This window comes from Nipponia nippon, unplaced genomic scaffold, assembly GCF_047370975.1.
Source record: "Nipponia nippon isolate SJK-2023a ecotype South Korea unplaced genomic scaffold, ASM4737097v1 scaffold_5, whole genome shotgun sequence".
NCBI lineage: Eukaryota > Metazoa > Chordata > Aves > Pelecaniformes > Threskiornithidae > Nipponia > Nipponia nippon.
The window spans coordinates 53,626,859-53,639,899 of record NW_028262369.1 but is presented as its reverse complement, the minus strand read 5'-3'; the positions used below and the strand labels follow the sequence as shown (position 1 = coordinate 53,639,899).

General features: G+C 42.9%; 1 protein-coding gene across 1 annotated transcript in view; it reads left to right on the top strand.

Moving 5' to 3' along the window:
- NIBAN1 (niban apoptosis regulator 1) overlaps positions 1–13,041 on the top strand; it is a 70,053-nt gene that overhangs the window by 32,293 nt on the left and 24,719 nt on the right. Inside the window, exons 4-5 of the mRNA XM_087733722.1 lie at positions 371–485; positions 2,001–2,168. Coding sequence (XP_087589848.1) covers positions 371–485; positions 2,001–2,168 — 283 coding nt within the window. The remainder of the gene's footprint in view (positions 1–370; positions 486–2,000; positions 2,169–13,041) is intronic.

Below are 13,041 nucleotides of genomic sequence, written 5' to 3'. Positions count from 1 at the left end.
CAATTCTTGGGTGGCTTCAAGTTGACTACAGTGAAGCTTTTAATTTGGCAGCTGCCGTAGTCAAACTAGTCCTGGCTGACAAATTAAACAAATAGGGCTTAGAAGAAAATCCCATCCTTTCCCCTCCCTCCTGTCCCTGACTGTTCATCACAGCTCGTAAGCACTGAGACAATATCTTTAAATATGTTTTTTACATTTAACCATGTTTTAGATTTGACGTTTCCAGGGAATATATCCAAAATTCAGCCTGACAAAAAAAAAATTCCTTTTGGGGAATATCCCCATGCATTAGCTTTGTAAATGAGTTGTGTGCTTTATGTTTTCCCTCTCCTTAAATCGCTGTTTGACTCCCTCTCTCTTGATTTTCCAGGCCTACCAGAAAGGAGCCAGCCCTAAATACCATGTTCTTCCTGCAGGAGGCAAAGTACTGACTTCAGAAGAAGATTACAATTTGCTGTCTGATAAACATTTTCCAGATACTGCTGGTAAGCCCGGCTCGAAGCTGAACTGCCAAACCCCAGGCTCTGTTTGCTACACAGACCTCTTCTGGGCAGTCTTTCAGGCTAGACTTTAGAACAGGGCAACAGAAGATGCAGGCAGCCCTTTTTCTAAGTCAAAGCACAGCTCCAGAGTGGACATACACAGAAGATGCTATAAGCTAATGTTCAGAGAAATGCTGCTCCCTTTTTTTTCCCAGCATCCCGGCACAAAGCCGCTGGAAGCTGTGCAGAAGCAGGGCAGGAACCACACCACCATTGTTCCTGGGCTTTGTTAATATTCCTGGTTTATTTGTTTCCATTTTTAGATGCCAGCTGCCTGTGTTGACTCACAGTTGATAATAAGTCCCACAGAGAGGGCAGGAAAGTTGCTGCTGCTGAATTTGTTGTTTCTGGGACGGGAACTGCTGTGGTTCTGCCTGCCCCCACCCCACTCCACAAAGATGGAGAAAATTCAGGCTTTAAGGGAGCAGATCTCATCTCATGTTGCAGAGGATTTGGAAAATGGGATGCCACATAAGGAAACGGATAAGGGCAACATGTAGACAAGGACTTTTTTTTAAGTCCTGTCTCATACCACTTAAAGTTATGACTGTTGGGAGGTGTCCTTACACTCCTTTCCCAAGGCGTAGGGTGGCCAGAAGGTAGCATGGGGCAGCGGTGCCTGGAGGTGTCCTCCATGTGTCAACTGCAGCTCCGCAGGAGTTGGGGTTGAGCGACGTGGAGCAGCCCAGGGCCTCTTGCAGGCTCCCCATGGCTCTTCCTTCACAAAGAGTGGCTCAGTTAGTCTTTTATGGCCCTTCTCCCCTTTTGTGCGATGCTGAAGACCCTCCAAGATGAACCTCTTGCGTCTGGGCTCTTGATGCATGGCATTGAGACAAGATTGGGTTTGGTCATCCCTAAGTGGTGTTGTACAGCATCCCCTGTGCACAGTGGTTCAGGGCAGATGGAAACTGGAGATATTTAATCCTCTCTTTGCTTCACCTTCAAGTGACAGTTCATAAGGCCCTTTTGCAGTTGTGTTTGGAAACCCTGGAGACAGAGAAACTGCTGCTGTTCCTACATGGTTTAATGCAGTTCGTTTCTACATGGAAGACTATGTGCTCCTATATGGTGTCTATGTGGAAGAGACGAGAGCTGCCCACTAACTTACTTAATTGCCATGAAAACCTTTTCCCTAGCAGCTACAATCCAATGAAATAGTTTTCTTTTAATTTTACCAAAAATGTGTAGTTTATGGCCACCTTGAATACAAAAAAAGAGGACATCAAGTTGCTATGGTATAACGTAGAGAGGTGGTTGGCACCTGCTGAGCTTGCCCATCCCAGCTGCATCCCCCTGCCCTCTGTGCCCAATCACTTGGATCAGGAAGGAGACTTGGTTTTTTCATGTCTCGTGTTTCCCTGCTAGCAAAGGTCTGTTCTCTCTGTCATAGCAGAGGAAAAGAGCCAAACCCCCGCAAGACATCTGCAGATCTCAAACGGAGATGTGTGTTTTGTGTAGGGACGAGTGAGAAGGAGGTCGCTCAAGCCTTCGTTCAGCTGCCAAGGGAGTTCCCAGTTTACCTGTGGCAGCCCTTCGCCCGACACAGCTACTATTGCTTTCCGGAGCCAGAAGCTCAGAGGCAGTTCAGCGCCGTGCTGCGGGACTGCGTGAGACACTCAAACCACGGTGAGTGCAGAAAGGGCCTCTTCCTGTACGTCATTCACCCTGGTGAAGATTTAAATAGCTGTTACAGTAAAAAAGCTGTAGAAAAAAGCAAGTTACTTACGAAAGATGCTTGACTTGCAGTGCCTTGAGGAATGCATTAACATACCCCTTGTTCTTCCTTTGCTGGGAGCAAAGTTAAGTGGGATTTGAGCTGCAGTGTAGTAAGCTTGGGTAGAAAACACGGGAATGGCTTTGAAAGTGGCGTTTCCCTCTCTGTCAGCACATCTAAATCCAGTATCATGATACAAAATCATACAACATGTTTACTAAGTATGGCATGGAAAACTCTCACCTGTGTTTGCAAGCTTGACAAATGCATCATAGATATGGTAGACCAGGTTTGTACAATGTGGAGGGAACGTAGTCTCCCAGTACATTTCTGTAATGTTATACATCTATCACCAATGGTCAAACATTTGATGTTTTCTGTGGGTGTTTAGATGGCAGCTCAAGCGCCCAGACATGGTTAAGCCTTGTAAGTGGGACATGAATGGTGTATAAGACACAGTATGGATTGTTTGCACAAGGGTAAATTTTAAGTCTCACTTTCTGAGCATGTTAGACTAGAAAACTTTAAAAAAAACAAACTCGTGACTTGCTGGGATTATAAAACCAACCTTGCTCCCACAAAATTGGAAAAGCATTTATGAGTTGCTTCCTTCAGAAAAAGAAATGCTTTCCTGTTTTTCAGATGACTTTTCTCTTTTTGCATCAAGCTGACCTGGTTCCCCCGCTGGTGTCCAGGCTCTTCCATGCCTTTAGTGTTGCTTATGAGTCCCATCTGCTCCTGCTGCCCTTGGTGGGAGATGGGAACACTCAGGAACTTCTCCAGCAATCTCAGCTACTTGGGTCTGAAGCTTGTGCTTGTAGATAAACGAATTGAGAGTGCCGTGTGTGAACAGTCACTTTTACTTCCAGAAGTGGCTTCCCGTGGTTTTTTTTTAGCTGCCACTTTCATCTCCTGGCCATCAGCTTCACCCCATTACCCTCAGACAGCTGTCTCACACTGTCCTCCCCAGATTCTTCTCAACTGCTGTCTCTTTTCCCTTGTCTCCACTGCCAAAGGCATTCCTGATCTCCTTTAGGACTCCATTCCTATGACGAAAACACACATTACTGTATTTCTAGGCAGTTCCCTAAGATGCGCAGTTATTTGCATGGTGCGCGGTGGTGGTTGGTGGCAGGTGCCTTCTTCACAGGACATGCAGGATTCTCCGTCCCAATGCTAGCTAGTCCACACTCCCCCGACACTCGGTGGTCCCCCTTTCCAGCTCATTTCCCAGCTCATACTGAAGGTGGTGAGATGCAGCGTGCCCTTCTAGCTCTGACAGCCTTGTACAAACCGGAGGAGGCAACTCTGATGCAAATCGGTGTAGGTGTGGAGAGGCTGAGGGCTAAAACACCCTGGTAAGCAAATACCCTGTCATGGGGACTATAGAGACTATTTCATGGCTAGATTAACATAGGTTGGAGGCATCAATCTAGAAGGAACACGCCTTCACTTGGCATTTCCAAATAGCTTAAGTCTTAATAAATATTCCCTATATAGGTGCCAAAGGAACCCAAATTCCCATAGCGTGCCCAAGGGCAAAGCCTGCCTCTGATTTTCAGTTCTGATTAGCCTGGTTTTAGCTGCGGCAGTCATACAGCATGAAAGCACTCCAGACTTTGGAAAGGCACCCCTTTGCTCTTCACCGAGGCTTGGTAAGGAGATGGGGATACAATCAGGTTTTCCTGGCACTGTCAGTCCTCCCTGACTTGAAGCCTGTTTATTAGGTTTGGGGTTTTTCATTCCTCTCTTCTGGAGCAAGTGTAACAGGCTTGACAAAGCTTTTGGCAGCCTTTTTTTTTTCTTAAAGTTCAGCACAGCACTCTAGGGGCCAATTCTGAATTGGCAGAAGCTAGGACTAGATGACCTAATAGGTCTTTTCCATCTCTAATTCCTGCGAGTCTGTGTTTTATTATATTTCATATGGCTCAGCTATTGCTCATTTATGCATCTGTTCCAGGATTTATCCCTCTCAGCTTTTCCTGTGGTGAAGTTTTTACCTGACAGAAGATGCTTGGTGACACTGGAGTGCCTTCATCAAGGCCTATCCTTTCTGTCACATTATTTCTGCTCCACAGACTGATTGGTAGATAAAGACAGTCTGGATTAAGACCTATTGTTACACTGGCAAAAATGAAGAGGTTTTTACAGCTAGGGAGCCCATATTTTCTGGATTTCTTGGAGTTATACCATCTCCTAGAAACCTAGGTGCTGCAAGCAGAAAGATGATCACTGACGAGCACCCCAATAACCTTAACTCTGCCCTTGGCATGAACGTCAGGGGTTTTTTTCAAGGACTTCATACTGATTTATATTCATTCTCACATGACTGAAAGATGTTACTTCATTAATACTTTTTAAAGCCTTATTTGCAAACAATTCTGCCTACAAAAAACAGTTATCTGAACAATCCGACGAAGTTACAGGCACGTGCAGCAATACTACAGGTAATAAGGCTCATGATATAAAAATTGGCTATGTGTTCTTTTATTTAAAAAAAATGAAAAGAGAGAAGAAATGTGAAAAATCCTTCGAGTTCGATTGTGGAATATAATTTAGTGGGATAAGGAGCAGCGGCCAAGGCAGCACTCGCCCCACCTCTTCTAAGAAGTGCCAAGTTAACTTTTGCCAGGGCAGATTTGGCAAGGGCCAGAGAAAGACAGATGTAATGTCTGATCAGAAGTTGCCTTTCTGTCTTTTCTATAATCTACCACTTCTGGAAAGAAATATATCATACTGGGCTTTAGCCAAAAACTTGGATGAGTTTTCAGTTAAAGTCTGTTTTCTCCCAGGAAGCAGAACTAAATACTGTCTCTTGCTGAACAGAAGACTGGAGTGAATCAGCGTGTGGTCTCGCGATGGGAGCCACTCTGGTATTCAGCTATTTCCTCTCTTTAGAGTCCCCCTGTTATAAATAACCAGTCCAGCCTGTGTTTCTGGGTTTTCTGGTAAGAACTCATGGTCAAGAGAATAATTACAAAAGCGTTTGGATTTAATGATCACTGCTTGCAAATATGATTCAGATGTACAGATTGTGGTTTCTCCTCCCCGCCCCAGATTTCCCTGTTGTGCTTGTCCTTCCTTTATACTAATTGATAGGGGTTTGCAGTTCAAGAGGACAATGATTTCCTCCATTATCAATAGAATATGTAGATGTTTTGCAGCTTTCTTGAGTACAGTTCAAATAAAGCATATTTAAAACCTTTAAAATGAGCCTAAGCCAATCAGGACCTGACTGGTCATGGCTTTAAAAATATTCTGGCACAACCGGATGCATATGCTGAGATTCTGTGAATTACCCCGACTCTGAAACTTGATTGACTGATTAATCTGCATACAGAAATCACCCCAGTTCAGTGATTCATCTGGGCAGTTCCTGCTTTGCTCTTTGCAAGTTGGCTTTCGTGATGCCTCAGGATTTGGGGAGGAGATCAAATGCTTTTTGGGTTTTAAGCTGTGAGGTCGTGTGATTAAGGGCTAATTAATGAAAACACAGGTGCTCACGGAGCAGCAACGAACCCCGACAAACTGATGGGCGCAGAGGGGACCCCGACCCGATTGCCCTGGCACTTAGAGGAGGGGGCCCAGCTCATGGTCCAGGCCTCCAGGTGGGCCACCAGCGGCTCTCCCCAACTGCCTCACAGTCTGCAGGGCTGTTGTTGCCTAAGCTGGTACGGGACTCATTACAGGATGGAGGGGAAGAGCATTTGGGGATTGTGTAAAGCGTATTATGGGATGTTTTCCAGGAGACTGTGGGAATGTGTGAGATTTATTATGGGATGTTTAGGGGAAGGACCAAAGGTAGGAAAAGGGAAGGATCAAAGTGGTTTGGAGAGGAACAAACGTAGGATAACAGAGGGAAAAAGGGGATAAATGGGGTCAGTTGGGTGTGAACAGCAGGCTGGTCAGTATGCTTGTCCAGTCAGGCCCCATGCTTGATCACCACGGTCTGTCCTGTCTTCTTACTAAACTCTACTTCTGTTTTCCAGGGTGAGGGTGCTCTCTGGTGTGTGTGTTGGGGTCTAAAGTGCCAGCAAGTAGAGAAGGAGCCATGGGGTTATGGGGACTCCAGGTTTGAGGTGCCAGCACCTGGAGAGACGTGTGTGAGAGGTCCCAGTGCCAGCAATGGGAGAAGGGACCACAGAACACAAGGTCCCATAGGTGTGAGGCCATCATCTGGTGAGAGTGCTTCCACCACCCGTGCATGTATGTAGGCTTCACTCACTAGCAAACTTCAAGCTGGACTATCTGGCAAGTAGGAGAGGAGGTGTGGGAGCCGTGACCAGAGAGACCGTAGGGCTGGGACTGGTACTGGAGGGACCATAGGTCCGAGCCAGCTACCGAAGAGACATAAGAGTTACTGCTGGGGGGAACATAGGTCTGGACCTGCTGTCAGTGGGGGCAGTGGGGGTGGGATGTAATGAGAGCTGCAGCTATTGGGCTACCACTTTTGGCAACTCTAACATAAGGCATACTTGCATTTGATTCCCTTTTCTGTCTGCGTTTGAGTCAAATATGTTTCAGAAATTGCTTTCCACCATTCAGTGTGTGACCCTTCTCCTGTGAAAATTAGTGACTGTGTAACTTTGCTCCCAGGAAAAAAAAAATGACTGGAAATTTGCATACTCAGTACAGAGGTGCTCCTATCTAATCTTGGCCGTTATCTCAAAACTGTAAAGCAAAAGCGCCATCAGAAAGCTTCCTTCCCTCCAAACTGTTCATTCTTTACCAACAGCTTTGTAATTAAGGACTTCAATGGGCTTCATTAAAGAACATTGTGTGCAGCTCTGAAATGCCATGATTCATTTCTCATTGAATTTATTACCTAAGCATAGGGTATAAAACATTATAATGGGCATATTTGCTGATTTCAAAGCTCTTCGGCTGTGATCAATGAATATGATAAACAAAAGGGTGAGTTAAATTAGTTAAATGGCATAAATGTGCGTATAGAAAGATAACATTGAGGGGAGGGCTCTAAATGTAGAACAGGTCAGCCAAAAAATGTTCTTTGCAGAAGAGCAAGCCAACAGATACAGAGGAGTCAGTAATAAAATATGGTGGTGTAGAGTAATACAGCCTAGTGATGGCTCTTGATAAAGATAATTCCACATACAGAGAAGAACGTACAGTTCCCTGGGTACAGGGCTACGCAATTAGATTTTCAATGTTCACTTTGCTAGTCTGTTCCTTATGCTGTAGGACATTTGCCGTATTTTCCCAGGGTGATCTATGTAGCCTTCACTGTTTTAGTAAAACTGAAAAATAAATGTTTCAAATGACAGATGTGTCAAGACAAAACATAGCTCTTGTAAAAGATGCAGTTTCAAGGGTTACTGGAGAATTCTTGTTTTCTGATCTGATCTTAGCTGGGACGCATTTACAGCGTACTACATGTGGCCTTATTGGCTTTAGTAAATAATTAGTATTGTTCACCACATTCAAATTTTTTGTATCTAAAGATCCTACATTATTAAAATGTATTGCTATATTGGTTTCAGTATTGGTGATTCATAATTAATTCAGGAGAATAACAGCATGTGACAAAAAATATATATCCTAATGCCACTTTCATAGCAACTTCCCGACAGAAGGGGCAGCAAGAAGGAGAATTTTCTGCCCATAATATTATTTTTTAACTTTCCCTCCCTAAGTTTTGCCTTAATTGAGTTTTTCTTAGGTTGATAGGGAGGAGCTGCTGACCATTCACTGGTACTTCCAGAGAGTCTGTTCTTCTCAAGCATCTGTGGAGGTCAGACCTTCATCATTGTAGGATTTTATGTAATACTTAGCTTTTAAAACTTCTCAGGCTTTTAGAGAAGCTGTGCTTGAGTTGAAGTGGAGTGTGGAAGGAAATGGCTTCATTTTTTCCTCCAATTTCCTAAACTGCTACTCCCAGTTTAGATGTGGACTGTAGCATGCGATTCATTGGTTTGCCTTTATCTCTATGATCCCTCCGCTTTCATCTATGGCTTGGACTTACTCTGGTTCCCTCTCCATCCCCATTTTCTTAGTGAAATGGCGAGAACTGCACACCTCAAATTTTGGGGAAAATTTGCTGCTGAAATGGCCACCTAACCCCCAATGGGGAAGTGCTGTCAGTCCCAGAATGGCCATGATGAGGGAAATGCTCAAAATATTCACAATGCTCTAATATTTCCCATTCTTCAGTTTTTAATCCTTTATGTTTGTATGGCCTGAAAATCAGACTGAAGTTTCTTCTGAACGCTTATTTAATTTTTTGTTCTTTTAGGAGGTCTTCTCGTTTCCTATATGAGGTTACCAGCTATTGTGTTTCACTTGGTATTCATTGTTAAAAGTGAAGAAGCCCAACCACTTCGTGCTGGGATAGAGGGAGGTCTGCGTGATGAGAAGGAAAATACAATTAGCTAATTCTGGAAGACATGGAGTTTCACTTCATAATTTTATTTTCTTTCATCTGGTTTGATTTCACATCCTTATCTTGATAATCCCGCTCATGACACAGGAAGCTAAGGGACTTTCAAAACCATATCCTGTCATCTCCAATTTCACCATAAATAACAAAAAAAAAAAGAGAAAAAATACATTAAAGAAGTACAATAAAGAAATACATTAGGTAAGAGAGAAATACAAAGTGTACGCTCATGCAGATCATTCTGTGACAGCTTGGCTACGTCACGACAACTAGGACAGCTTCAGGTTTTTTTTCTCCATCTCTGGCTTTTAGGGTTGCCATTAGCTGCGTCCACATTTCCTTTTTCAACTCTAAGTTTAGCTGGCAGGTGTTTTTCTCATAATTATTTCTAGCTTTCCTGTGTTACATGTATATAGTACATGTAGGGCTTACCAACTCTTGGACTGTAATTCAAAATAATTACTAAAGCATTGATAAAGGTTGAGAAGATGACATTAAATACTTAAGCTGAAGACTATGTATCTCCATATACAGAGCAAAGCAGCTGTCATGAGTCCAAATAGGACTTCGGAAAGATTTTTTAGTTTTCATGTTGCAAACAGGTTGGCATTTCTTCTCCAGAGAGGGCAGCTGAAGAAAAGGATTTTCATGTTGCCTTTTTCAGATGACATGCAGAAGGACCAATTAAAGTAGAACTGAGGAGGAGATTGCTTTTTTTGATGTTAAAAAAAAATGTCCTTCTGCACTGGGATGAAAGCAAGACCTTTTTGAAAGTTTGCCTGATAATTTGGGGGTGGGAACAGGTACAAATGAAGACAGTATTCAGCCCGTCGCCTGCCTGACTCAAGCCTGCGACTTGTGTCTTGGCTTCTCTCACTGCAGCTGCTGCACTTTGATTAATTAAATCACTTTATGGTTAATAAGAAGTTCTCCTGTGATCCACATGAGTGGCTGAGACCATGGCTGGTCTTTCACTAGACAGATAGCCAAGGTTCAATTGGACTTTTCAAAACTGGTGTGCAAACTTCCATAGAAATATTAATGCTGTCATAACATTCAAAAACATTTTGCTATAAATATCTTTGATGAAGCTTGCGGAGTGCTGCAAAACCCATGAAATGTTTTAGGACATAAACTTTTTTGTATAATTTAGAATATTTTGCTTAATATAAGGCTGTTTTTCCTCTTTCTGGGATGTGTTTGTTCTGCAACATCATTTCCTTCATTCAACATGGCTTTTGCTTTTCCAGTAAGTGTACTTGCCTATAGTGTAGTTAGGATTTTCAGTCTGTAGGAGGTATATTCATTCTGAAACACCAAGATGATTAATGTGCTAAAATCCTAATTGTGATTACGTTCTTCCTACCTCTCACCTCCACGCCTTGGGCTGATTCTCCTTTTCTTATATATTACCAAGCATGGGCTGTTGCGGAAGAGCCGCTGCCTTGTGCCCACCACCCGAGCCTATTTTAGGAGCCGTGAAGATACTAATTTGTGCAGGTGTAAGGTTGTATTTGGGCTCCAGCTTCAAAGTTCAGCAGCAGAAAAATTCTCGCCTGCACCAGGAATATGGTAGCTGGTTTGGAAAGTGCTTGGAAATCTTCAGAGATAAATGATACTGTGATTCTTTGTGTGTGTTTATACAGTGCACTCATGTTTCAGACTATGAAACATGAAGTTGCTGGTCACAGCAGAGGGAGGTACTTTGTAATCTGTCTCATGCTGCTTTGAACAGCTTTAATACAGGCATTGCGTGCTGCAAACTAAATAGTTAAACCCGCTGTATGTTGGTTTGATGGTCTCAGACGGAACTTGTGCTGCAAAACTTCATTTGCTATAAATACCCTTGTATTATTGCAGGGTTGTATCCTGTTTGGAAATGACCTCATCTAGCTTCTGTTAGTGGTTAGCAGCTTTATACCACATGATCTATGAATAATATGGTAGTACATTGCTCTCAGGAAAACATCAGAGCTGTGAGGTTGATGCTTCTCAGACCCAGGGCATTATACTTCACTTCATTCTCGATTTGGATAATAATATGGACAGGACTCCATTTTGTAGAAGTAAACAGCGGGTCCTTTTATTCAGAGGATCATTTCTAGAGGTGCTGTAGCTGTGTTACAAGCCCTGGGCAAGCTATCTCTTCCTTGGTCCAGTTCCCGAGCTTGCCTCATCTCCTCAGCTTCCAGCAGATGGATTCACTCTCATTTGCTTACCTGCCGTCCCCTTTGGGTTGGCACCATTTGCTTATTTTTTGGAGACAGAAATTTTCAGAACCTCATTTTTTGGAGTTGATGCCCATGGCCTTTCTTACGAATTTTCTGTAGTATCTTACAAGGAACAGTTCTTAAAATGTGCCGGAAAGTCAGGTGGTCGCTTTTTGCCTTCTGACAGTGTGATTATCGGATGGTCTTGCTCTCTCTGAGCCATTCTCTGTCCTGTCCATCTTCCTCTGTGTGATGATATTACTCATACACCTCACAGTAGAAAGTTGCTCATCATTAAACAGAAACTGTATGAGCACCAGACAATAATCACCACAGTCCTTACCCACAGCAAATAAATCCCAGGCAGGTATTACCAGAAATGCTAGAAACAATGCTATTGCAGGAAAGCTGTGCTACAAAGATCACTCTTAGAAAGGGAAATCGTTCTTTGTCATGCTCATTTATTTTTATTTGATGGGCATCCCGTAATTGTGGTGTTGGGAGGTTGGCAGAGTGATTCCTTAACTTCAGGAATGTCTCTTATTCCCTGATGTTCTCCAGCTGCCTTCACCCCACATCCTTCAGTGGCTGGCAGCGTGCAATAGCTTTCTTTGAAGTACAAGTACAAGAGATGGAAATGTCCTGTGTATTTAGATGGTTAAGACACCACACTTCTTGAAAATAGCAGCCTTTTCTTTCAGCAGCCTCCCTCTGGGTTAGGGTTGTGTATTTTCTTTTTTACCAGCTTTTGTTTTAAAAGAACTTTTTTAGAATTATTTTTAATTAAAAAGCATGCTTAATGGAAAGCAGGTGAAAAACAGCAATATAAATATATTTGAAAGAAACAGATGCCAAGGTGAGAGGGGGATCACTTGGAAGGATAAGAAAATCGGGAAAAATGTAATTTGCATTTCTTAGCATGAAATCTGTTCCTCAAGGGTAGCAGTGTCCAGAGGTGGAAGCACTATCTTTTGAGACGGCTAAAACCAAAGATAAGACACTTAAAATTCCAAATATTTTAAAGCTTTATTCACCTCCTACTATCTATTTGTAGCATCACAAGAAGGAAGGCCCTTCACCGGTATCTGTACAGAGATTTTTCTTGTCCCAGGAAAATGCTATATAAGGTGACCAGGAAGAAAGAGCTACAAAATAGATGTTTTGGCACTGCCCTCACCTGAGCCAGCTTTCCACCAAATAGATGAGGAAGCAAGGAAGTATTATTGTGAGATCACATAAAATTAAATGCAGTTTCCACTGATTTATCATATTCCAAAATTTTAGTAAGTGACAAACATTCTTCCTATCAGTGAAAGGCCACCAAACTCAACTCCTTGGTGATCTTCATTTCCTTCCAGTGACTGTCCTCCTGACTTCCCCACTCTTTAACCAAAGTCAGCCTGTGGTTTTGAAGATTTAGGAGGTATTCATGGGCCCTGCTGTCTTGTAGGAGGGAACTAAAAAGCATAACAGGTTGTTAGCAGCTTGTGTTGGGAAGAGATACTTGACCAAAGATGCAGGTACTGAGGATAGTAGGCAAGAGCCAGGCAAGGCTACTTTCCTACCTATGGGCCTTTACATGATCATCTCTTATAAATACAGCCATTGTTGGATGCCGGATTGGTTTAATACCAATTACAGTTACCTGCAGGAAGAAGTCAGGGACCATATAGAAAATAACATTCACTGAATGCAGAATCTTTCACCACACTGTAGGCAGCCCTCCAGCTCAGGAACATATACGTAGATGTGAGTGCTGCAGGAAACAGATGAAGCCAGGGTGGATAACTTCCGAGTTTTGGTAGTCAGATGATGGGCATTATGTCAGAATCAGCATTTCTTTAATTAAAACCCATGCACTCTGAGCTCAGACTTCTGGATTCTGTTTTAACACTTGTTCATCTACATCTTTGGGCCTCAGCCTTTTGTGAAATGTCAGCCAAAAAGCTTAGATTACTCTCAGTGGTTTAGCTCGCTTTGGTAAAGCACTTTGTCCACAGTCAGTATACCCCTTCACTATTATTAACAATAAAAGTAATAAATTTATTGTAAGAAAAGCCCATATGGGAGAAGGACATTTACTGGATTGCAATAGGGGCACTCAGTTTGTTTTGAAGAATGACATATTCAGTTTTTACACATCATAAAACATCCTGACTGCAGTTCCTTGGCTCTCCA